The sequence below is a fragment of the Lathyrus oleraceus genome, chromosome 1 (genome assembly GCF_024323335.1).
Source record: "Lathyrus oleraceus cultivar Zhongwan6 chromosome 1, CAAS_Psat_ZW6_1.0, whole genome shotgun sequence".
In the NCBI taxonomy this organism is placed as follows: domain Eukaryota; kingdom Viridiplantae; phylum Streptophyta; class Magnoliopsida; order Fabales; family Fabaceae; genus Lathyrus; species Lathyrus oleraceus.
Window position 1 is genome coordinate 412,267,517 of NC_066579.1, and position 26,844 is coordinate 412,294,360.

General features: G+C 33.1%; 2 protein-coding genes across 2 annotated transcripts; one reads left to right on the forward strand and one right to left on the reverse strand.

The window, feature by feature from the left end:
* The first annotated feature begins 9,254 nt into the window (after positions 1-9,254).
* LOC127076788 (inositol transporter 4) lies at positions 9,255-12,620 on the forward strand. The gene is made up of 6 exons (XM_051018580.1): positions 9,255-9,658; positions 9,749-9,819; positions 10,422-10,757; positions 10,861-10,968; positions 11,149-11,754; positions 11,918-12,620. Exons 1-6 carry the CDS (start codon positions 9,523-9,525, stop codon positions 12,422-12,424), a joined length of 1,764 nt encoding a protein of 587 aa, XP_050874537.1. The 5' UTR covers positions 9,255-9,522; the 3' UTR covers positions 12,425-12,620.
* Positions 12,621-23,411: 10,791 nt separating this feature from the next.
* Positions 23,412-26,287, reverse strand: LOC127076797 (U-box domain-containing protein 4). Its single transcript, XM_051018590.1, has 2 exons — positions 24,776-26,287; positions 23,412-24,229 (listed from the first exon to the last, which is right to left on the reverse strand). The coding sequence occupies exons 1-2, from the start codon at positions 26,090-26,092 to the stop codon at positions 24,167-24,169; spliced, it is 1,380 nt and encodes a 459-aa protein (XP_050874547.1). The 5' UTR covers positions 26,093-26,287; the 3' UTR covers positions 23,412-24,166.
* Between the last annotated feature and the right edge of the window lie 557 nt (positions 26,288-26,844).

Consider the following 26,844-nt stretch of genomic DNA (forward strand, 5'->3'; position numbering starts at 1 on the left):
GAAAAATTGAGTTAAAATTGGGATGTTGGAAAATATTTGGATGCAAAAGATGAAAATATCATCTACAAAAAGGATGTGGGGGGAACCGGATATGACCTGGAGCTTGACATCAACTCAAGCTTACCTTCAACCACAAGCTTGGAAATGTTGCTCCTAGTTAAAAATTATTCAGCTAGACAAAGATAAGTGTCTATGAAAGCTCATGGAATTCACAAATTAATTCCAAAGTTTTATGGATCTTTTCTTTATTGAGGATTGTGTGGGCGCCACTTCTTATAAGCTACAACTACCATCCTTTAAAGATGAATAAATGGGATGTCGCAAGTTCGAATTGTGCCCTGATATCTAATGTCCTTGCACAACTACCAACTGAGTTGGATTAACAGGACAAATGAAATTCCTTATCCAGAAATCCTTTATTTTGTCTTTTCTAAGCTTCTAAAATGATGAATTGTTAGTTTGTATTGACAATGATTGGTTGGCATGTAACCAACTTGTTTTTTTAACCAATATGGTATGATGAAAGAAAACTATATGTTGCATAACAAATATGTTTTTCTCTCTCCCAACTCTCTTTTCCATTCATATAATTTTTTTATCATTAGATAACAATTCAAAACCTAGTTATCTCTGGTGTTGAATTAGGGTATTAATGGTAATTCTTCCCTAATATCCAAACACTATACCAAAAATTTATGTTTTATATTGGCTAGTTAGTGGGCATGGAGAAAAGTTAATTTTTATTAAATATTTTAAAAGACAAATAATTAAATGAGTATGAAAAATTACAAAATTAACCCTAATTTTTTGCTCTAAAATTTGCATTCTTAATTTATAAACTTTTATATATAATAAAAGTATATTATGAATTTGTATTACTATTGTTCTTTTTGGATTGGATGCATTTTGAAAAACAACAATATGGAGAAGTGTTCAAGATTAATCTATGTTGCTTAAGTTGTATGGAAGTGCAGAAGGGACATATGTTGGACGCGATGTCACAGCATGTTGGTACGACATCTGGGCCTTGTGTAACAGGTCATTACTGTTGCATTTTGGAAGACTTTATGGTCTAAGATTGGATCAAAGTTTATTGTTATTGGTTTAGCAATATGATTAGGTGATTTATTTGACAGTTGGACTAAGATGGATTCATATTTAAATGAATATTTATATTTCAATTTAAATCGAAACAAATCTTATCTTGTTTAAGACATTTATGGAACAGATAATATCCAACATATTCTACATTGATTCTAGACAAAATTAAAGCTAATATCCAAGGAGAAAAGCCTAGAGTTATTATGCTATATAAGAAAACAGTCACATTGAAGATTTTAGAGTGATATGGTTTACAAGAGGTCTTGTTATTTTTATCTACACGACATAATATTTCAGTAACTTGACATATAAGGTTTGTCTAGTTGAGTTCTAAAATGATGAATTGTTAGTTTGTATTGACAATGATTGGTTGGCATGTAACCAACTTGTTTTTTTAACCAATATGGTATGATGAAAGAAAACTATATGTTGCATAACAAATATGTTTTTCTCTCTCCCAACTCTCTTTTCCATTCATATAATTTTTTTATCATTAGATAACAATTCAAAACCTAGTTATCTCTGGTGTTGAATTAGGGTATTAATGGTAATTCTTCCCTAATATCCAAACACTATACCAAAAATTTATGTTTTATATTGGCTAGTTAGTGGGCATGGAGAAAAGTTAATTTTTATTAAATATTTTAAAAGACAAATAATTAAATGAGTATGAAAAATTACAAAATTAACCCTAATTTTTTGCTCTAAAATTTGCATTCTTAATTTATAAACTTTTATATATAATAAAAGTATATTATGAATTTGTATTACTATTGTTCTTTTTGGATTGGATGCATTTTGAAAAACAACAATATGGAGAAGTGTTCAAGATTAATCTATGTTGCTTAAGTTGTATGGAAGTGCAGAAGGGACATATGTTGGACGCGATGTCACAGCATGTTGGTACGACATCTGGGCCTTGTGTAACAGGTCATTACTGTTGCATTTTGGAAGACTTTATGGTCTAAGATTGGATCAAAGTTTATTGTTATTGGTTTAGCAATATGATTAGGTGATTTATTTGACAGTTGGACTAAGATGGATTCATATTTAAATGAATATTTATATTTCAATTTAAATCGAAACAAATCTTATCTTGTTTAAGACATTTATGGAACAGATAATATCCAACATATTCTACATTGATTCTAGACAAAATTAAAGCTAATATCCAAGGAGAAAAGCCTAGAGTTATTATGCTATATAAGAAAACAGTCACATTGAAGATTTTAGAGTGATATGGTTTACAAGAGGTCTTGTTATTTTTATCTACACGACATAATATTTCAGTAACTTGACATATAAGGTTTGTCTAGTTGAGTTGTAATATTCGACATTGATAATTGGGTGAATCACCAACCACTAGGGTTTAGTGATTGATATAAAGTGAAAGGGAATCTCATATTTAGAGGGAGTCCTAAATAGAAAATCATTGGGTAGTGTTATGAAGAGGTATTGAACAACATAGGGTTTGTTGTTACTTGTAAGACTAATTGTACTAAGCTACTAATAGTGAATTTCCTTTCTTGAGTTGGAAGTCAATCCTCCAGACTTAGATGTTATTGCATCGAGATGGGTTACCAATTATTGTGTTATTTGTTTCTTTTTTGCTTCATCATCTTGTACAGCTTAATCAGTTAATGTTCTGGTTTATCTTGTCGAATCAGTTATCTAGGATATTGTGTTTGACATCTGTCCTATAGGAAATAGAATTACAATTATAAAAACATTATTTTCATTTTCAATTATATGAGAATGTATATCTATCTTAAAATATATTTTCTTTTTGCATCATTATTTTTTAGTATTTAAAGAAATTATGTATTTTTTAAATGCTCATAATATTTGCATGTTTTATAACTTTTTATTGAGAAAAATGTTATCTTTTTTCTATTGACAATAACGTTTTCTTACTAAAGCATTGTCATTTTCGGGCCAACAAAAATAAGTAAATTTAAGAGTACTTTGTTTAAAAGTGTTCTCTTTTTCCTATCAATTTCATCACTTTAAAATGGTTGTCGTTTTATGGTTAAATGGTTAGAGTTTAATAACTATTTTACATATAGATGTACTTAAACTATTGTTTGCATATAATAGTTAATTTAACTTTTCATATTTCAATATCTTTAGAGATGTTAATTCTCAATTATTTCAAAAATAAGTAATAATAATTTTAAAATAAGCTTGTATTTAGGAAAAAAGTGTATGCAAAATGTATACTTAGAGAATGGAGAAGTAGCAACCCCGTCTATAAATATAAAACAATGTATGCAAAATGAAGGGAGTTACTTGGTCATTATAATTATTAAGAAATAGATTTCACCTCTTTTAAGGTTTACTTGGTGATTATAATTATTAAGAAAATAGTAGTCCAAATTTTATTTGAGTATATTTTTTCATAATGACGCATCTCATGGACGGTAAAATCCCCTTCTTCAATCGTAATGATATAGATATAACCCACATTTTCAATGTTGTTTGAGTGAACTCCAAGTAAATATGTCCTTCTCCGAGTCTTTTTTATATCTTTAACTTTCAATTAAATATTTTCTCTTGCATTCAAGAGATGATCTTATAAATATTGTCGCTCAAGATGATGATCTAGTCACCATTCTCATTATCAATGAAAATAGAGTCAAACTCATGTGCCTTATTCCCTATATTTTTGTATTCTTTTTATTTGGACTCTATTATCAAATGCCAATTTTAAGCCAGCAAAACTATTTATCTTGTTATTATTTTATGAAGGGGTGAGAAAGATTAAATAGATAAAATAACATTATCAATAACGAGTCTTTTGAGAATGAAAGCACTCTGATTTTGATGTACAATATTTTTAAGATATGACTTAATCTTATTGATTATGGTTTTATTTGCAATCTTGAGAATGACATAGTAGAGAGCTATAATCTTTTAGTAAGAAGGATTGGTATGATTCTTCTTTTTAGGAATTAAATAGATATAAGTATTAGTATAACAAATAGGATCACCATTATTATTTAAAATATCAAGAATATTGTTGGTGTATCATCACTTATTTAAATAATGGTGATATGAATTCAGGATATCTAACCCAACAAGTGTATCTTTTCTTTACCATAAATGATTAGATAAGTATTGAATTTGTTATTTATGGAGATTGTTTTTATATGTTTACTCATTATTTATTTTTGTTAGCAAAAAAGTTAGTTCATTTTAATTAAGGGTATCTTAGTAAACAAATAAGCAATATAATAAAAACTTTAAAGAGGATCATATTAAAAGTACAAAGCAAAACTTCAATACATTAAATCAAATTTAATCATTATATCACAAGTTTAATTTGTATGCATTATCGATAGGGATGGGAATAGGTCAGACCGGCCTACAGGGGCATATAGCCTAGTCTATTTAAGACCAGATCAGGTCAGACCTATTTAATAAAATAGTCAGCCTTAGGCTTTTTTAAAAGCATATTTAATTAAATAGGTCAGACTTAGGCTATTAAGAAAGCTTATGCAGTTTTATAGGTTGCTCTATACTTTCATATATATTAAAAATAGTCTAAATAGGTTGACCTATATATGCATATATATTAGAAAAATGCTAAATAGGTTGGCCTACATATACATATATATTAGAAAAAATGCTAAATAGGTCGGTCTATATATACATATATAGATCGACGTCTTAAGTAATATGGATTAATTGAAATTCTTGATAAGAAACTGGCTTTTAAATAGGCTTTCAGGCTAGACCAAACTTTTAAAAATGTCGGACTAGACAAAAAAAGAGAGCCTATAGTAGGCCATAGGCCAAACTCAGGCCTTGTAAGTTTATTGTAGGCCAGACTCAGGCATTGTAAGTTTATTGTAAGTCAGACTCAGGCCTTCTAAAGTCTAGCCTAACCTAGCATATTTCCACCCTTAATTGTCGGTGTAAATATTTTACACCATTAAGAAATAATAATCAATCTTGTGTGATTTTAATGATTAAACAATTAATATATATTGGAAATACAATATTTATTTTTAATGTAAATGATTCATTTAAATTAAGGTTATCTTGATAAATAAATATTGAATACTCAAAAAATATCAACAAGGAAGTTATAAAGAGGTGCAAAGAGAATACAACCACATTCTTTTCTAAGAGGAAACTCACTTGTACCAAAGTACTTGGGACCAAATGATCAAATTTGGCTGCAAAAACACCCATATTTTCCATGCACAAACCGTCATTATTAGAAAGATGAACAAAATCTACAAAATCAAGCTCCTTGATGGCTTTTGGACTTTAGACAACCCAACCATCCAACAAGAAGTTCAAAAAGAATTCAAGGAAATTTTATGAAGAACCATCCATCATGAGACAACCAACTTTCCCACGACTATTCACCCACTAGATGGATGAATAAGGCATTGTCTTCCTCACGAAACATGTCATCAAGGATGAAGTCTCCTCGACCTTAAACTCTAGGAAGTTGTTCAAGGCTTCTGGCCCTGATAGCTTTCAATGCATCTTTTTCAAGATGTATTGGAATATTTTGCAATGACATTCTCAAACTTCTCAACAATGTATTCTCCAAAAGACAATTGGACTCATATATCTCGAAAACCTTAATTTCATGCATTTGTAAACTGTATTCTCCAGCCACTTTCAATAAATTAAGGTTGCATGCCACTATAACATTCTCTACAAGATCATCACTAAAGTCCTTGGGAATCGCCTCCGCCCTCTTCTTGACACCCTCGTTGGCCCTTACCAAATCATAGTTCTTTCAGGTACATGTAATTCTAACAATGATATTATTTTACATGAAACAGTCCATGGCATGCATAAGTCCCGGAAGAAATAAGGGCATGTCACCTTCAAGCTTGATGTAGAGAATGCCTTAGAGCTTGTCTCTTGAATTTTGTATTCCCATATATCATTATTCAACTCATCGTACATTATTCCACATTCTCATTCATATCTATTATGTGGAATAGTAATTAAATATTATCCTTCAAACATGTCCATAAATCCACCGAGGTGACCAATAACTCTATTTATGTGAGTTATTATAGTCCAAAATATTTGAATTTACCACTTGTATATTTGGTGATTAGTGTTAGTTTTATATATTTTTAATCATCTAGTGATTATTTGTAGTGGGGAAAAATAGGTTTTAATATGCAGGATTAGTTCTTATAATGAGCGGTGTCACAAAATTACTTGATTATTGATTTCCATCATACTTAAGTGTCAGAAGATGCTTGTTAATGTTGTGACACCTGAGCAATAGTTGAATTAAAGAAGATTTTAGGTGTTGCGATGATTGTTGAGCTAGAAAGGAAAGAATTGGATAAAAAGATACAAGAAGGAATGGATTTTTTTACCCATGTGTAGTGTAATATAATAGTACTACCTCTAAAAACGGATATACTTTATTCATGAGACAAGGTTAATGTATAAAATAAAGTTGGTCAAAGGACCAAAATGTTGAACTATAAATAGAAAAAAAAACCTACATTAATGGAGACTAGAAAGGAATCCGCATAAAGAATGAAATGGACTAACTAGAGTTTATATCACCATATCTACCCCATATCCAGTTCAGTGTAGATGACGTTGAGAGGGGTTACACATAAGATCGCTTGTAGTTTGAAGATTGAGAGGGGTTACACATAAGATCGCTTGTAGTTTGAAGATTGCAAGGGACTGTCGTAGGTCTTTTATGTCTATCATTTTTATTCACCATTGTTTAAAAAAGTGTAATCTAATATCTTAGTATTTTGTATTTTTTGTATGGTCATTAAGAGCTAATTCTTTTTTTTTTTGGTAATGTGTAATTCCATGAACAGGTAACTTTTTTATTGTGAATGAATGTAATTTTGTTTTATATTTAGTTCTTGTATTTTATTGTCGTATGTTTAATTATGAGTCTGATCATATTAGGTTAAAATAAAAATTTATTAAGTCTTGATAATGCTTCGTAAACATATTTTAAAAATTAATAGTAAAGTAGCGAATATGTATATATTATTCATGTCAAATTTTACTTGAAATGTATTGGTGTTAATGAAAGATTAGACCTAAGGTAATCTTCATGAACTCTTGTATATTTTCACATTGTTGACAAACATCATAAGATTTACATCTGGCACCATCTGACACTGCACCACACATCAATTTAGCTATTAGAGAAAACAAAAAATAAATCATTATCCAACATATTCGCATACTCTGATTCACACTTATTATTAACTTCTATTATTTATAACCATGTTATATGATACTTGATATTATTATCTTTGTAACTCATGAATTACTTTATTTCAGTTGATTTATGAAAATATCTAAATAATATCTTTGTGGGATCAATACAATTCTAATCACATACTACTATTTGGATTGGGTATACTCGCATGTGATAATAAGCTAACAATGATCCGCCCACTCTTTACCTCTTCATCATCTACATGGAAAAACTCTTTTTTTCCATTCTATAAGTAATTTGTAATGGCTTTTAGAAACCTATATACTCTGAGTAACACATTTTTTGAGACTCGATTAACTAGCAAAGTAATTATATTGTCTTAATTCAAAATATTAAGAACATGTTACAAGAGGATGAAATTAAGTCTCTTCTAACCATGATCTCCTTCTTCACCAGATAACTTAGATATGTCCTTGTAGCTGACACTACAAAACCTATTTTTTAGGAATTTTATTTATTACTTTAAATTTTCGTTTTTCCTTTTAGAGATGCCAAAACGGAATCTTATATTTATGAACAAAGGTAATACTACTTTTATTTATTTTTATAAATACATTAAATTCAATTTATCTTTATATCATGAGTTTAATTACGATGCATTATCGATGTAGAGCGGTAAACAAATTTATATTATCGACAAATCATAATCAATCATATGTAACTTTGAAATACTTCCCCTTCTTATAATAAATATTTTATTTGAGTTATATTTTTGAAAAAATAATTAGATGTGTTACTTTTATTGATAAAATTAATATAATTAATTAAAATATCCTTATTAATTATAGGTAGTGGGCCTACAATGAAAATAAATATATAAAAATATAATTGTAAAAAATAAATAAATAATATATAGATATTATAAACATAAATTTATTTAGAAGCACCACTAAAATAAATGTAATATAAAAAAATTAATATTATATTAATATTGTAAATATGTTAAAAAAATAATCCAATAAATGAAGTTAAATTGAATGATTTTTTTTATAATATGTGAGTTAGATTTCAAGAATGTTTAGAAACTCATAAAATTGATACATATTTACAAATTATTTAGCAATAACTGAAAGAGTATGAAACAATGTTAAATTTTTTAAGAAAGATTTTGACACACCTTTTATAATTTTACTCAATTTGAGAGATTAATTTTTACATTTACGTATAAAAGATACTTAATTTATATTAAAAAAAATATTTATCATTAAATTTTTTACCCATATAAAAAATTGAATATATGTCAAATATGAGGTAACTGTTTATAATCTCAACCATTTATACTACTAGTTGAATTCATTTTCTAAATACAAGAAATATTTTTATTTTTGTCTTAACTACATAGATTTTAGGAAAAAAGTCTCGGTATAATCCAAATTCAAATGTGTTACGTCACCAAAAAAAAGGGACATTTTTAACGGATAACTATGAAGTTTCTAACGGAAAGTTTTATAAATTTAGAATTCAGCATAAATAAAAATAAATTAAAAAATTATCCTTTTTAAAATTCAAAATCAGATTATTTCAAACAAGACATGACAATTAATTAAAATTATTTCCTACTTAGAAGTTAAACTTATCCAATCCACCTATATGCCACCCAAATTTAAACATTTCATCAATCCCAAAACAAATCATTTGTTTCTATAACTATTGTCCTAAAATAATAATTAAAAAATTATACAGCTAATTTATTTTCATAAATCAATTTAATTTAATTTCTTTAACTTTACATTACTATAAAGAGAAACCTTTAAGTTTACATTTATTACAAAACAAACACATACAGATAATAACAAGCCTAATTTAGTAAAGAAAAAACTAATTAGTTATTTTTAAATGAAATTTTCTTAATATTTATAAATTGATAAAATAAAATAAAAAACACCCTAATAAGAGAAAAAAAGATGCACTAGGTGCGGAGTGTTGACCAGATATTATAGTATTCAACAGTTTCTGACCGAATCGTCATCACATGTCACTTGTGGGCCCACAACATTCACTCTTGTTTCTCCATTTCTCTTCACTCATTTCAATATATTAACCTTAAACTTTGTTCTCATTTTCAACACAACACGACACTCTGCATGAACAAAAACTAAAACAAAAAAGTTCAGACCAGTTTGAAGGTTATTTAAGATTCATCATCAAAAAAACGTGTTTTTTTGTTTGTTTGATCGAAGATGGTTGAAGGTGGTCATCAATTAGCAGACAAAACAGAGTTTACGGAATGTTGGCGAAGAACATCGGAGTCACCTTATATTATGCGACTTGCTTTGTCTGCTGGTCTTGGTGGTCTTCTGTTTGGTTACGATACAGGTTAGTGTTTGAATTCAAACGAATTTGTCAAATTTTTGAGAGATTTTTTTTGTGTTGCATGTTGTGATTGGTGAAGTTGTTTACGTGTAGGTGTGATTTCTGGTGCTTTGTTGTATATTCGTGATGATTTTGAACAAGTTGATAAGCAAACATGGCTACAGGTGATGTTTTTTTTTTGTGTGCTGCACTGGTTTTTGTTAAGTGGGACCTTAATTTTGGGGTTATATGAACCATGCAAAAGTCAAGAGATGAGATCAGAAAGTTTGTGTTTTGTTTTTGGCTTTATCTATAGAGGGTTGTATGATCTGCATCTAAGTTTTTGGAATCACAGTTCAACGGAAACAAAACAACTAGATGACCTGTTTAACAATGGTTGAATTGTACATATTATGAGATCCTATTTAACCACGGTTTAACTCTGAAAAATTTGAGACCATGTGGTATAGTTTATCTTGCACATCCTCAAAGACCGGTCCTACCAGTGAGAGTGAGATCCATCAATGTGTCTTTGTTTTTAAAAAAACTCACTTTTGGATTGATTTGTCTATAAAATTGTTCTAATTTGGTAATGATAGTTTTTGCATTGAAAATTGATTTTTAGTCTCAAATTACACATCTTAGTCATTAGATGAAGTCTGAATATGAGCCTCTAGATCTTCATACAATGACCGGCATCACTTGACATTGTGATTTCGGATTCTATTCGCTGCAGGGGATCTAAATCGAATTTCAAGATGGTTGACATGATTGTTTTGTTATGCAGGAAACCATTGTTAGTACGGCTGTTGCAGGAGCCATAGTTGGTGCTGCATGTGGAGGATACATGAATGACAAGATGGGGAGGAAGAAAACTATCTTAATGGCTGATGTGGTGTTCATGTTAGGTGCAATAGTTATGGCTGTTGCTCCTGCTCCTTGGGTTATCATTGCTGGAAGAATTTTAGTTGGTTTAGGAGTCGGTGTTGCATCCATGACTTCTCCTCTATATATCTCTGAAGCTTCCCCTGCTAAGATTCGAGGAGCAATGGTATCCACCAATGGTTTACTTATAACGGGCGGCCAGTTTCTCTCGTATCTCATCAATTTGGCATTTACCAAGGTATGCTCTATGTTCGAGTGAAGAGTGAAGTTCACTCGTAATAGAATAACACTTGAATGAGATTTTTTTTGTTTTTATATCTCATCGATTTGATTTGTTTTAGGCCCCGGGAACCTGGCGTTGGATGCTTGGAGTGGCCGCGCTTCCCGCTGTGCTACAGTTTGTATTGATGTTGTCCCTCCCTGAGTCACCTAGATGGCTCTATAGGCAGGTAATCCTAGCTATCATCATGGCCATTGTTGTCAATCTCAGATCACGGACAATAACAATGTCCGTGTATTTAGTTGTAATTTGTGTATATATTGCAAATGAGTTCTTAACAGATTACTAGAATCTTTAGATTGTGAAGGATCGATAGAATAACAAAATAAATCATTTTGTTTTCTTCCAGGGCAAGGAAGAGGAAACAAGGGTTATTCTGTCGAGAATCTACCGCCCTGATGAAGTTGAAAAGGAGATGAAAGCCATGCGTGATTCCATTGAAGATGAGAAAGCAGAAGAGGGCTTAATTGGTCACAGTCTTGGACAAAAACTAAAGAGTGTTTGGTCTAACGACGTAGTTCGAAGAGGGCTTTACGCAGGTATCACAGTCCAAGTTGTTCAGCAATTCGTCGGAATTAATACAGTCATGTATTACAGCCCAACCATAGTTCAGTTTGCTGGAATCGCCTCCAACTCTACCGCACTTGCACTCTCATTGGTTACTTCTGGTCTCAATGCCGTTGGAACTATAATTAGCATGGTTTTAGTCGATAGATTCGGAAGGAGAAAGTTGATGTTAACCTCCTTGATTGGCATCTTTGCTTCACTTGTTGTATTAAGTGTTACATTCAACCAAGCATCTCATCACGCACCTGCAATCAATAAACTGGATTCCCTTAGCTTTGGCGGGAACAATACATGCAAGGCTTACACATCGGCCCCAAATCTTGCGTCGTGGAACTGTATGCAATGTTTGCATGAAGAATGTGGCTTTTGTGCCAATAGCAAGAGTGAGGTAAGTCTACTACATTCCTCTACATTTGTTTTTTCTTAATATAATAAAAAGTTTACGTAAGTTGGACTCTGAGCCTCGCCGAGGCTCAGGCTCACCAGAGACAGGACAGACCTCAAGAGACAGAGAGCTATGTCTCATAATATGATTTCTCTTTGTACTACAGTTTCTTCCAGGAGCATGTTTGGCAGGAGAAAAAATTGTCAAAGGAATGTGTCGGGAACAAAAGCGAGTATGGTTTTCACAGGGCTGTCCAAGCAAAATCGGATTCCTTGCGGTTGTAATCCTCGGAGTCTACATCATAGCATATGCTCCTGGAATCGGAACGGTGCCTTGGGTTCTAAACTCGGAGATTTATCCGTTGAGGTTCCGAGGACTAGGTGGAGGCATAGCAGCAGTATTCAACTGGTGTGCTAACCTGATAGTGAGTCAATCCTTCTTAAGCATGATAAAGGCTCTAGGAACTTCTGGAACATTCCTCCTCTTTGCAGGATTCTCCGTCATTGGCTTTTTCGCAATTTATTTGCTAGTGCCGGAAACCAAAGGGCTTCAGTTTGAGGAGGTTGAGAAACTGCTGCAGAAAGGGTTTAGACCTTTCCCATTTAACAGCAAAAAAGATGAAGATGTGAAAGGGAAAGGGAAAGGGAAGGAGGAAATGAACGACTTACCTTGAGTATCATTATAGACTCTTTGTTCAAGATAAAAGAAAAGGCTATGTGGTTTTGTGCTATTTTATGGCAAAAACATTGTGTGTAACAATGTGTGTCGATTGACAAAGAAATGCTATAATAAACATCAACTATGTTGTATAAATGATTTTCATTTTCATGAAAGTTGATTATTATGAGAATAAATGAGTTTATTTTCTATTCAAGTGTAGAAATATTTTACAGATGTATCTAAATCAAACTGTCACATTTAACGAGTATGAGAAGTTTTGTGGTTTTAAACTCATAAATACGATCAATGTCTTAGTAACTTTCTGATTATATAAACTATCAAAATAAACTATGAAAAGATTGATAACAAGATTTAGTTACATGATTAGAAAGTGGATACAAAATACGCATCTTTATTTGTCTCCTTTCACATCTTTTATTTTTAGGTGGCACTTGCTTTACATAGTTATTTGGTTCCCAATATTGATTCAATGATTAGGGAATTAAAAAAATAACAAGGTGATTCAATAAACAAATGGTGCTTTATACACCTTTTGTATGTCAAAGAAGTATAAGTTTCACCTATGTTGAATATAGTCATCTAAGTCCTGATGTAACAATATCATAAATAAAATTCAAATTGTCGTTATTTTCAAATTAAAATTAATAGAATCAATCTTGATGAACAAGATCCAATCTTTCTAATTATATATATCTCTTTTTCTTCACTCTTTATTCAGGTGAAACAACCATGCCTTAGTTGCATGATGATTCTATACTATATAGAGAATGAAAGAAGAAAACAAAGTAATTGAAAGTGAGAGAAAAGAAAAATTCTGGAGGAAGAAGAATAATAACTTATGTTGTGCGAACTCTCAAAGTGTTTGCTATAATGTGTGTTAATCACAACTATGATTTCAGAATCTGCACAATACTTGCTTGTTACAAATGAAATATAGTTCCTATCTATTTATAGATGAGATTACTTGCAGAGTAATCTCAAAATAAATAACTCAAATAAAACTAAGTTAATCTATTTCGACTCTGTCGACTCCTTCGACAACTGCATGTTTCGACATACTATATTTGACTTTTTGCCAAATATAGCAAATACAAATTTTGTTTGACACAACTTAATTTTGACACCAGTGGAATGCAGACACAAAATCTCAACTTCGACACAAAGAATTACATATTTAACACACCACCTAATCCATCGTGTCTAACCTGTCTACATTCATTGTTGTTCTTAATCTCTTGAATAATTCAACCTGCACAACCTTCGTCATTATATCTACAATCTAATTCTCTGATCTACAATGCTCTACGCTCAACTTTCCATTCGTTATCTGCTCTCTCAAGTAATTGAACCTCATTTTAATGTGTTTGCTTCTTTCGTATGCTATTGAATTCTTCGTCAGGTTGATAGCCGACATGTTATCGATCTTCATGGTCACTACTCCATGATTCTTCTCTGTGATTTCTTCGACTAGATTTGCCATTCATGTTGCTTGGCATGCACATAGCATGTATTCTTCCTCACATGATGATAAAGCTACCATTGGTTCCTTTCTTGAACTCCATGTGACTAGTGCACCACCTAACATGAACAGATATCCTGTTGTCGTTTTTCTATCTTCAGCATCACCACACCAACTAGAGTCAGTGTAGCCCACAAGCTTGCATTCTTTTCCTACTCTCTTTGTTTTAAAAATTTATTTATCGCAAAAATTATCATAGTGCTAAAGACTAGAAAGCCCTTGTAAGAATTTTGTTGTAATCATTGTTGTGCTTTGATTTGTTTTATTCAAGAGTGTGATTCAATTGTGAAAATGTTTTGTAAAGGACTTAACCGTTGCAAGCTAAACCTGATAAAGGCTTGTTTGTAGGTTCTTGAGTTTAACTTGTGTAAAATCTTAGATTTTAGGTTCTAGAGTTTGGCCTGTGTAAAAGCTTTTGTAGGTTCTTGAGGTTGACATGTGTAAAAGTTCGGTTTGAAAGTTTTTGAACTAAGTTCTTTTAAAAGTTGTATATGATTATTGTTGAAGGTTTGTTGACTAATCTTGTAAAAAATCTCAAGTGTATTTTTAGTGGAACTCTCAAAAGGTTAAATTGAATTTGTATAAATCTCTAGTGCACTTTCTCTATCTCTTCTCTTTAGTTTTTGTTGTTTAAGTTATTTTCGTTGTGTATCTCACTTCATCTCAATCTTCTTCCATTATTTTTGTTGTCGTATCTTTGTGTGATTATCAAAACTAAATTAATTGTTTTAAAGAACAAGATTTTTATAAAATGATTTTGATTTTCAATCAACACAATTCAACCCCCTTATCTTTGGAATCAATTGATAAACAATAGTTACTGATTTTGTAATCGAGCTTGGTTTGTAACGAGTGTCTTGTTGTTTGAATCACAAGTAAAAAATGTGGTTATAAAGTTAATATTTGTTGAAATTATTTAAATGGGGTTTAAAGGAGGTTTCTTTGTCAAGGATGGAAAAAATTTCAAAATAAATTGGGCAAAATCCATCATTCTGGCCTTGGTTGCAGTCAGGTGTAAATTCAACTCTACTTTCACACCATCTTTTAACCCATTAAAAAAAATTCTCCTTAGGTTAATATGGTTTTGCACTTCTAAGGGTGTCACCATACAATTCAATATTATCATGAAATTCTTCAACTATGCCATTTTTTCTAAGGTTAAGGAGCAGTTCATAAAGACTTTTAAGCATTGGTAGTTGAAAACCTTTAATCAAACCAGCCTGAAATTGTCCCAAGATGGTGAGGGGATCATAATTCTCACCATTAATATCAATTGAGTGTTTTTTCTTCCATGAGTATTATAACTTTCATAACATTGTCCTCATCACTTACACCTTTTCAATCAAAGTAACGTTCTACGCAATAAGTCCACCAAAAAGTGGCTTAACCCTCGAAGATGGGAACCATATGTTTCCCCAATTTTTCATTAGAGTTGTAGAGATTTCATCAAAATATAGAGGTATTGTGGTATACATTGTACTCTGTCCGTTCCTTTTTAAGTGTTATTTTTTGACTTTTTACACATACTAAGACAGTTAATCATTATTGTTACTTTTCAAACAATAATTCTCATTTTACCTATAACACCCTCAATCATTTATTATACTTATTTCACTTTTTCTCTCTATGTAATAATTACTTAGGGTTAATTTTGACAAAAGTACATTTAATACTACCTTATTCTCTGTTTGCGACAAAGTTTTCATATGCCCTTTCTAAAAATTACAGTCTCTAGTGTTTTCTACGTGTGTGGATCATGAACTAGTGTCGAAGACCCTTGTCTCTAATACCTATGATAGTTTATATTCCTTCCGTTTCTTTTTAAGTGTCATTTTTTGACATTTTACACATATCAAGAAAGTTAATCATTATTGTTAATTTTCAAACAATAATTCTTTTTTTAACTATAATAGCCCTAATTATTTATATTATATTCATTTTATTTTTTCTCTCTCTATATAATTACCTAAGGATAATTTTGACAAAAATGTAATTAATATTACCTTGAACTTTGCAAGTGACAATTAAAAAGAAACAAATTTTTTTCAAGAAAATAACACTTAGAAAGAAAATGAGATAGTAAACAATACCTAAGATATTGAAAAATAAATATAATATGGCATCCCAATTACACTAGTTAGAGTTACAAAGTACAACGTTTATAATAATTGTTATTCCCTCCGTTCCTTTTTAAGTGTCATTTCTTTTTTACTTTTTACATGAAATTGGATCCTCTCCTGTTTTATATATTCTGTCATCTCTCATGTTCCAAATCTAATGGCTGAAAAATTATAAGGAATAATTTATTAAAAAAATACATTTATTAGAAATCTCAAAAGTGACAGTATAATTGATATTCTCTCTCTTCATAAATGTATTTTTTTAATAAATTATTCCTTATAATTTTTCAGCCATTAGATTTGGAACAGGCGAGATTGCATAATATATAAAACAGGAGAGGATCCAATTCCCTTTTTAGATATATCAATAAAGCTAATCATTATTATTACTTTTTCAGCAACAATTATCTTTTTATCTATAATATCATTTGTTAGGAAACTACGCAAGATTTCCCCATATTATCAGATTTTGTGGATGAACAAAATAACACGGAAGCACACTAAAATTAATAATAATGAAATTTACAAAGTGTTTATGACAACTAATTTCTCACAGAACCCACAATCCAATTACATCCAAAGAAATATTTCTCTCTAAATATTTCTCACAAAATTCCTATACTGAAATTTTTCTTCTCTTTGTAACTCGTTGGTTGTGTTTTTCTTGTTGTTATATATAATGAATGAAACATGACATGGATTTTATAGCTAACAGAAGAAATAAACAAATGGTTAAAATCTACCGAGAGTTTTTCTCTTTCTCTCTCCATGTACTTTCTCCTTCAATTTCTCTATGCCTTTCTTATTTCTACTTTGTTCCATTCCTCCTTCTTTTTCTCATCTATTTTGACCATCAATCTCCCACTTGAAGATTGACTTCAGTCGGTCTTCACACCTCGATCATGCAACAGCCTTCTCTAGTATGTTATTCTAGCAGGTCAACTGAAGTTGGGCACAGCTTCAGTTTATCAATAGTCACCACCTTTGTCAACATGTCTGCTGGATTCTTACTTCTGAGAATCTTCCTCAACGCTAGTATCTCATCCTCAAGCAGAGATCTGATGAAATAATGACGAAGACCAATGTGTTTTACTCTTGAATGAAATCTTGAATTCTTTGTCAGATGTATCGCACTCTGACTATCACTATACAAAACATTTTTCTCCTGAGTAAAATCCAACTCTGTTAACATTCCCTAAAGTCATATTACTCTTTGCTAGCTTTTGTTACTGTTACATAATCAGCCTCTGTAGTGGATAGAGCAACGATTTTTTGTATCCTCGGCATCCAATTAATAGTTGTAGTATCAACAGTAAATATGTAATCGGTGGTACTTCTTCGGTGATCAACTTCACCAGCAAAGTCTGCATCTACATAGCCTTGTACTTTTAATTCATCTTTACTAAAGCACAAACACTTCTCCTTAGTGTCTCGTGGATACCTCAAAATCCATTTCACGGCTTCCCATTGAGCTTTACCTGGATTTGACATAAACCTGCTAACAACTCCCACTGCATGGCCAATGTCTGGCCTCGTACAAACCAGTGTGTACATCAAACTTCTAATGGCCGAAGCATACAGAGTGTTAGCCATGGATTCTCTTTCTTCCTCCGTCTGAGGAGACTGGTCCTTGGATAGGCGAAAATAACTTCCCAAAGGTGTGTTAATCGGTTTGGCATTGCCCATGTTGAACCTTTGCAAAACACGATTGATGTACTCTGCTTGAGATAACTGCAAAATTCCTCTTTGCTTATCTCTCGTGATTTACATACCAAGAATCTTTCTTGCAGGACCCAAGTCTTTCATGTCAAATTATTTTGACAATTGCATCTTCAAGTTTTTGATTTCATCAATATCTGGACCTGCTACTAACATATCATTGACCTAAAGTAATAAAATGATATAACTTGAATGATATCTCTTGAAGAAACAACAGTGATCGGCATTGCACTTTTGAAACCTTCCTTATACATGAAGCTTTCAAACTTTATATTCCACTGCCTTGGAGCTTGTTTCATACCATACAAGCTCTTCTTTAGCCTACACACCATATTCTATTTCCCCTCTTCTGAGAATCCTTCAGGTTGGTGCATGTATATCTCCTCAACTAAGTCTCCATGAAGAAATGCAGTCTTCACATCCAATTGCTCAAGTTAGAGATCTTCACTAGCAACATACTTAACACTGACCTGATAGTATTGTGTTTCACAACTGGAGCAAAAATTTCATTGTAGTCGATTCCTTCATTTTACTGGAATCCTTTTACCACTAGTCGAGCCTTATATCTCTTGGAGCCATCATGGTCCTCTTTTACTCGATAGACCCATTTGTTGTGAAGTGCCTTCTTTCCCATAAATAACTTAGCTAGTTCCCATGTTTGATTGGAAATCAAAGACTTCATCTCGTCTTTCATTAGAAGCACCCACTTACTAGCATCTGTGGTCTGACATGCTTCTGCATAATCTTCAGGCTCGCCTCCATCTGTCATCAACAAATAATCCATGTATCTCCTATTGGGAACATGAGGTCGAGAATACCTTCTCAATACATGAGTAGGAGTATGATGATCTAGTGTATCAGACGGTTGTATGTTACTAGATTCAGTTGATCCCTATAACTGGGAACTTTCAACAGTGGGACTTTCTGGGACATCGTCCACCTCTGCATACACAGGTTCACTAAATTATGAGTTGTCGGTGGTTGTGTTATACATGTCTTTGTACATCAATCTTTCATTTAAGATTACATCTCTACTGCAGATCATCTTTTTTTTTCATCATCCCAAAGTCTGTAGCAAAACTCATCCTCACCATAACCAATGAAAGTGCACTTCTTTGATTTGGGATCAAGTTTATTTCTACCTTGATCACTTATGTGAACATATGCTACACAGCTAAAACTCTAAGATGTGAGAGTTTTACCTCTTTTCCGCTCCATACCTCTTCTGGTATTTTGTGCTCCAATGGAACCGATGGACCTCAGTTGATTAAGTAAGTTGTTGTGTTGACTACTTCTGCCCAAAACTGCTTAGGTAAGCCTGACTGGACACGTAAGCTTCTAGCTCTCTCAGTCAATGTTCTATTCATACGCTCTGCTACACCATTGTGTTGAGGCGTTCCTAGTACGGTTCTCTCCATTCAGATCCCGTACTCAAAACATAACTTCTTGAATCTGGTGTCTTCATATTCACCACCATTGTCGGTTCTGAGCTTTTTGATCTTCATTCCTGTCTCATTTTCCACCATAGTTTTCCATCTATTGAAAGCCTCAAATACATCAGACTTATGTTTCAGAAAGTATACCCATACATTCATAGAGTGATCATCGATAAAAGTCACAAAGTAGTTCTTTTCACCAACGGATGAGACCGTTGTTGGACCCCAAACATCAGAGCGAACAAGCTCGAGTCTCTCTTTCTTTGGGGTTTTTCCACTTGTCTAAAAGTTGACTCTTTCTTGCTTTCTAAGTATATAGTCTTCACACGTGTCAATTTCTATTGACCGGAGACTTGGTAGTTTTCCTTTTAAGTGCATAACCTTCATCCCTTTCTTGCTCATATGACCTAATCTTCGGTGCCATAGATTTGGACTTTCATTTGTTGCAACTGCAATCAAATGACATACTCTTGTTGTCTTATAAAAAGTACCACTCTTCCTACTGCGAGCAATTATCATTGCACCCTTTGAAATATTCCAATTGTTGTCATGGAAGACAGTTATGTAACCATCACTAGCCAATTGGCCTGCGGAGATTAAGTTTTTTGTTAGGTCGGGAATATGTCTGACATTTTTCAATTCCCATACAGACCCATTCAACTTAATCATTACTTCACCTTTGTACACAATCTCACAAGATTGTTCATTACCAAGGTAAACTTTACCGAGCTTTCTAGAGAGATAATTCTTAAAGAATTATTTCTGGGAAGTGGCATGAAAGGATACTCCAGAGTCTAACACCCAAGACTCATCCTTGCTCTCTAACAAACATATCAAAGTATCACCTCCTCCTGAGGTTGAAGCAACATTTGCTTCATCTTTAGCCTCTTGATTCTTTCTTGGGAGCCTACACTGATTTTTATAGTGCCCCGTCTTTCCATAATTCCAACATTTGATATTCTTTGAATTGTGGGAACCACGATGATTTCTGGATTTGGACCGTCTTTCCTTTGATTTACCACGTCCATGTCCTCTGATTGAATTTCTTCCTCTTTAATCTATATGTAATACTGAAGAGGATGACGATTCACCCGACTCTTTCCGTCGGATCTCTTCACTGAGAACCAGATCACGAACATCATCAAACTTCATTTTTGTACTTCCCGACGAGCTACTCACAATCGTAACTGTAGCGCTCCAACTATCTGGTAGGGAAGACAAAAGTATCAATGCTCGTACCTCATCGTCAAATTCGATACCAACTGAACTCAACTGGGTTGTAACAATATTGAGTTCATTGATATGTTGCGCAATTGATACGTCTTTTGTCATCCGAAGCGTAAACAGTCGTCTCATCAAATGAACTTTATTTGATGCTGAAGGCTTTTCATACATGCTGGAAAGAGCCTTCATAAGACTAGCGGTTGTCTTCTCCTTCGCAATGTTAAAAGCGACATTACGAGATAACGATAATCGGATAACGCCAAGTGTTTGTCTATCGAGAAGGTTACACTCATCTTCCTTCATTGAATCTGGCTTCGTTTCTGTGAGAGGTTAATGTAGCTTTTTCTGATACAAATAATCTTCTATCTGCATCTTACAAAAGCTAAATTCCGCACCATCGAACTTTTCAATTTTCACTTTGCCTTCGTCTGCAACCATTGCTCCCACTCGAATCTGACTTCCTCGGTATCGTCTTTGAAATTTTCTGCGAATCGTCGTGCTTTAGAACACCTCTTTGAAAAGTTGGTAACACCGACCAAATTTTGAACTATTCACAAAAGTTACTATTTATGTGAATAATTCATTCGCTAGAAAAAATTAGCAAGAACACCCAACTGGGTCTGATACCAGTTGTTAGGAAACTAAGCAAGATTTCGTCATATTATCATATTTTGTGGAAGAACAAAATAACGTGGAAACACACTAAAATTAATAATAATGAAATTTACAAAGAGTTTATGACAACTAATTTCTCATAGAACCCACAATCCAATTACACCCAAAGAAATATTTCTGTCTAAATATTTCTCACAAAATTCCTATACTAGAATTTTTCTTCTCTTTGGAACTCGATGGTTGTGTTTTTCTTGTTGTTGTATATAATGAATGAAACATGGCATGGCTTTTATAGCTAATAGAAGAAATAAACAAATGGTTAAAATCTACCGAGAATTTTTCTGTTTCTCTCTCCATGTATTTCCTACTTCAGTTTATCTATGCCTTTCTTATTTCTACTTTGTTTCATTCCTCCTTCTTTTTCTCATCTATTTTGACCAACCCCATTAACTATTTATTACATTTATTTTACTTTTGCTCTCTATATAATAATTACATAGGGGTAATTTTGACAAAATGCAACTAATACTACTTTAAACTTTATAAGTGACAATTAAAAAGAAATATATTTTTTTTAAAAACACTTAAAAAAAGAACGAAGGGAGTAGTTTCAAACACATTTACGTTATGTTTAACCATAATCAATAAGCCTAGTTTCTTCTAAAGGAAATCATTCAATAACAAACTAAATGAGAGAACATTCTGTATTCTACTTAAATACATTACACACATAATTACATAATTTGGGTCTAATCTACATTAGTAATTAATTGGAGGTCTAGTAACACCTTCTTCCTAATAGGGTTTAATACTTTTTAGTAGCATGCTGAATTAGCCTGTGTTTTTTTCTTACTTGCAGTATCTCTGAAAACTGCTATAATGGTTAGTTGAGTGTTCTTTATGCTTTACCAATCATTTTGTCTTTTATTAATGGAAGACTTCCAAACACTTATTTCTTGTTAGTTGAAGCTTTCCAAACTCTTGATTAAAATTGGTATATTGCCTATCATGTTCACATTTCAACTTATCCTATCTTGGTTTAACTATGCATAAAGATTAAGCTTACTCTGAATTGTAAGCAAACAACTATAATGAGTTGCACCTTAGAACTGAAGTTAAAATTTGGTAGATTTGGATATGAATCGACATAAATTTTATATTAATAATGCAGAACAAGGTGGCGTGGCTAAAGTATGGGAATTTAATTTATTTATTTCTGTTACTGTTTTTGTGTTTAAATGTCTCCTTTTGTATTTGTAGGATACTGAGTAATTTGGCTCTATATCTGTACGACCTTGTTCTTGTTGTTTTGCACCCCCTTTATCATCTCTATATCGGTGTTAAATATTTTAAGAAGTACTGTAATTTATTGGGACATAATTTGGAGAAAATCATAATTACTTCTCAAGTGAAAAGAATATATAATACTCAAATGGACAAATAGTAGTGTGAAAGAAACATGGAGTACAAGTTCTGCAAAATATTTAAGAGGCAAAAGCATAATGAAGAAGACGTGAGAAATCAACATCCTTCTTTAACTTAGTATTGAATGTCCTAAGATGCTTCAAACTTTGCTTTAACAAAGGCCACTGCTGTCTCACCAAACAGATTAGCCTTTTGATAATGCAAGAAATCAAACTATAATAGTATAAAAATATATACCAAAACTTAAACATACTTTAAAAAAACTAAAGAGAAGACCACCGACACCTGGTTTATTCAAAACTTAGGATATGAAAGTGCACCAATCCAAACAAACGGCAGGACAAAACACACCTGCTCTGCCAGCTAACTGGTGGTTTTTATAAGCGACAAGAAGATTTGAAAAGGGAAAAAAAATATTGATCATCAAGATTTTAAGATATTCAAATGATACAATGTGTGGTGAATTTAAAATCAAGGTCAAGGTGGGGTTCTGATTTGCCATACTGATGTAACTCAGACCTTCATTTGGTAGCATGCTAGCGGGTGAACCGCTTCTCAAAGGACAAACATGGGTAGGGACCTACAGGCAACAGCAGCATCATCCCATACATATGAAACACCATAAACACATCACAGTAATCTCTCCTTACAACAATTTTACACTTTTAATCAAACCAGACATTAAGATACAATGGTACATGCAATATCTGAACTTTCAGTAGCTGGAAAAACGGAATGGCAAACTCTTTTGAGAATATTAATATTGGAAAAGTTTTCTAAAGATTCTCTTGTCTATTTTAGAATTCTGACAATTTCCACTTGTGTGGAGAAAGTAAATATCACAATCAACTTCTTCCCTACAGGGAACTCTGGAGGCAATTCATACCAAAGTATCAGACAAAGTATCAGAGATATGGAATCTGGAGATGAAAATATGTGTACTTTTGCTGAGAAAGTTTCTCAGAGAAACATTGAATTGTCAAAAACAGCACACTTCAGTTGAGAGTTACATACTTTCAGTACAAACAGACAGATGAAGCTGACTTACTACTGGCTTACAGTTATGCATGCAATCATCAGATTAAAATACACAAAACTCAATCTCCAATATAACCAAAAGGAGCTACGGATACAGACATAATCCAAATAGCAGTGTAGTACAAAGCTACTGGCCCTGCACTTTCACAACATCTAGGAAGAAGATAAAACATACAATGATAAAATCAGAAACCCTTTTGCCAAAACTAGGGTCATCATCTATACTAAGGAAATTTGAAAACCTAATCAACCCAAAACTCAAAGACGGCCATGCTTGTGTTTGGTACTGGGTTGGATGAACATGCACCATGCATGCAGTTGAAGCATTACTTATCTTCAAAGCTATCACGCAGTGACGCCACGCCGTGGATTCGGTGAAATCCAAACCTATGCCATGTAACTCCAGGAAACACAACAAATTGAAACAAGGGAAAGCAAAATGCCAAACCTAGCTATATTCATGCATCTAAAGGTCAGTCTATAGTCTTTTAGATTGCTAACTTCTTCTAACTTCAATAAACATCCTTCCAAGAATGTTTGCCACACTGTACAAACCAGACAGACCACTATATACACAATAATCAATTACATTGTATAATTACCTTCCTAACTAATAACCCAAATGCGCAATTATTTCTCTAAGAAGTTGAAGTCGATGCTTCTTGTCTTGATTCTCTCAAATATCGAAGGAGTGTCTCAGCCTGCAGAACAAAACAAAGGACTTGATGAACTAATAGAAAACAAAAATGAAGATACAGGTCGGTTCTTCAACAAAAATCGCCAAATGCAATGATAGAAAATAAATTAACAAGTATCATTCAAAATTAATTTTATCACAATCATAACAATTCCTAAAGAAAGAATCAAGTTTTAATGACTTCAACTTCTCATTCAGCAATGTCAATCAGAAAGCTTTATTCATTGACTCAAAATTGTTTAGAGACTACTCTTTATAATAATATGATCCCAAATATTGCTACCTTGTCTGAGCAAACTAACATTCAAACATTGGCAAATAATAGAAAACCCTTTTATTGCCAAGGTTTGATACAGCTTTTCAATGTGTATGATATGTACATAAGAGGAAAAACAGAACATAGTCAATAGATTTCAACATTAGAATAAAAGGTCAAATGCACAAAGTCAAGATATCAGAATAACAGGGTCATAATATTAATAAATTAATATACATATGAAGACAATTAATTTCCTAAAGTATGAAGCAAAGTACAGAGATTGAAATCTACCTTATGCTTAGCTCGAAGAGTTCCGTTCTGGGAAAGAGCTACAAGGGGAGGAATCCCACCCTCTCTAACAAGTAACCCTCTGTTTATAACATTGTCGGCACAAAGCTGGAGAAGAGTTAAAACAGCAAATTCTTTTCCTTTCACAGACCCATCTTCAATGGCTTCCACAAGTGCCGCTATTCCACCTTCTTCCACAATCGCTTCCTTCCCTTCTTCAATCCCCACTAAGCTATTCAACACCACCATTGCTTTCTCCATCATACCATTCCCTTGCTCCGCCACCAGCTCCACAAGCGGCTTCACCACACCGGCACTCACTGCTCTCTCCTTGTTCTGCTTAACAGAACATAGCTTGTACAGTGTCGTGAGAGCGTCTTTCTTCCCTCTGTTGGAACCGTTCAGCAGAAGCGAAACCAACGGCGGAATTGCACCTGAAGCGCCGATTGAGCTCTTATTCTCTTCCACCAAAGCTAAGCTCAGAAGCGCACACGCCGCGTTCTGCTTTGAAGTTTCTGTTCCTGTTTTCAACACATAAATCAACGATTTCACCGCACCGGCATTGAATATCAGCTTTTTGTTATCCTCGTGAAGTGACAGATTCAAAAGCGCTGTTACTGCGTGTTCTTGCGTCCATGGATCAGTGCATCGAAGCAGAGGAACTAGAAAAGGCACCGCACCGGACTCGCCAATCAGAACTCTATTATCAGCCCTATTCTTAGCAAGCAGCCTCAGTTTCGCCGCCGCCGAACGTTTCACAGCCACCGACGAAGACTGTAAACCATCAATACAAAGCTTCACCGTCGGCTGAAGATCCTCCGGCGAAATACTCTCAATAATCTCCGTCGAGAAATTCTCCCTCTGCAAAAACCCCATGCACGGCTCCGGCTCAACTTCCTCCTCGCCATCACCTCCACCATCACTCTTCAGATTACATTCCGGCGACGGCAGAGTCGCCAACCGCTGAAGCTCACCGGAAATATCACTACTACAAGCAGAATACTCACTGAAAGCCTGTGAAAGATCGAGAAGGTCCTGCTCAGTCGTAGAGGACCTACCGGATTTAATATTCCGGGAAGCGAGTTCACCGAGACGGAGGTCGACGACGGAATCGGTTAAATTCTCCGATACACACGTTGATCTCTCGGTAAACGTGCAACTACTGTTATCTTCATCAAAGATACTAGATCTTCTGGTTCGCATGGATCTTCCAATATTCCGCTGCGATTTTGAGGAAACAGATGAATGATTATGATACTGATAGCTTCTCGGTAAAGGAAAACGATTCGAATTCGAGCGGGATTCTTCAAGAGAAACCATTCTCGAAGCTTCAACGCTCACGATTAGGATTTAGGGTTTGTATTCTGAATTTTAAACGAGTTTGAAATGTTTTATTTATTTCATAGTGTGAGTGAGGAAGAAGAAGAAGAAGAAGAATAACTGAATTTAATGTATTATTTTAATTTATGTGAATTGAAATTAAAAGGCTGGTTTTTGCTGTGAGTAGTGGCGTTGATAAAATCACAGGGCGTTTAGATTTGTAGGGGTGACGACCGGTGGTGATAAGGTGGGACCAGTTTTTGGAGACAGAATCGACGGTCAGAGATTTTGATTGAGGTGATGGTACTATCGTCGACGTCAGTGTTAACCGTCGTCGTTTTGTACAACTTTATTTATTTACAGTGTGCGGGAAATGACTGAAATGTCTTGGTTATTTTGTTCCATACCAGTGGCTTTGTGTGGGGACGTAAGCATAGGAAGATTCTGGTGTAAAGGAGCTGTAGGGAAAGACTCACTTACAGTTGTCAAGAGTGAACTATGAATAAATGGCACGTGTTGGAGTCATCAATGTGTATTACTCGTGTTTCTTTGTTTTTTCCCTAGCATTATTACTCTCTCCATTTTAAAATGACCGTGGTTTTAACAAATAGTAAAATTCGTTTTAAAATAAATATTTTTTTATTTTTTAATATTTTGTTAACCATGTTCTTTAATTATTATTCCATATATTATTTTTAATATATTTATAAGGTTATTTTGATAAAAAGTATAATGTTTTTTTATAATATAAT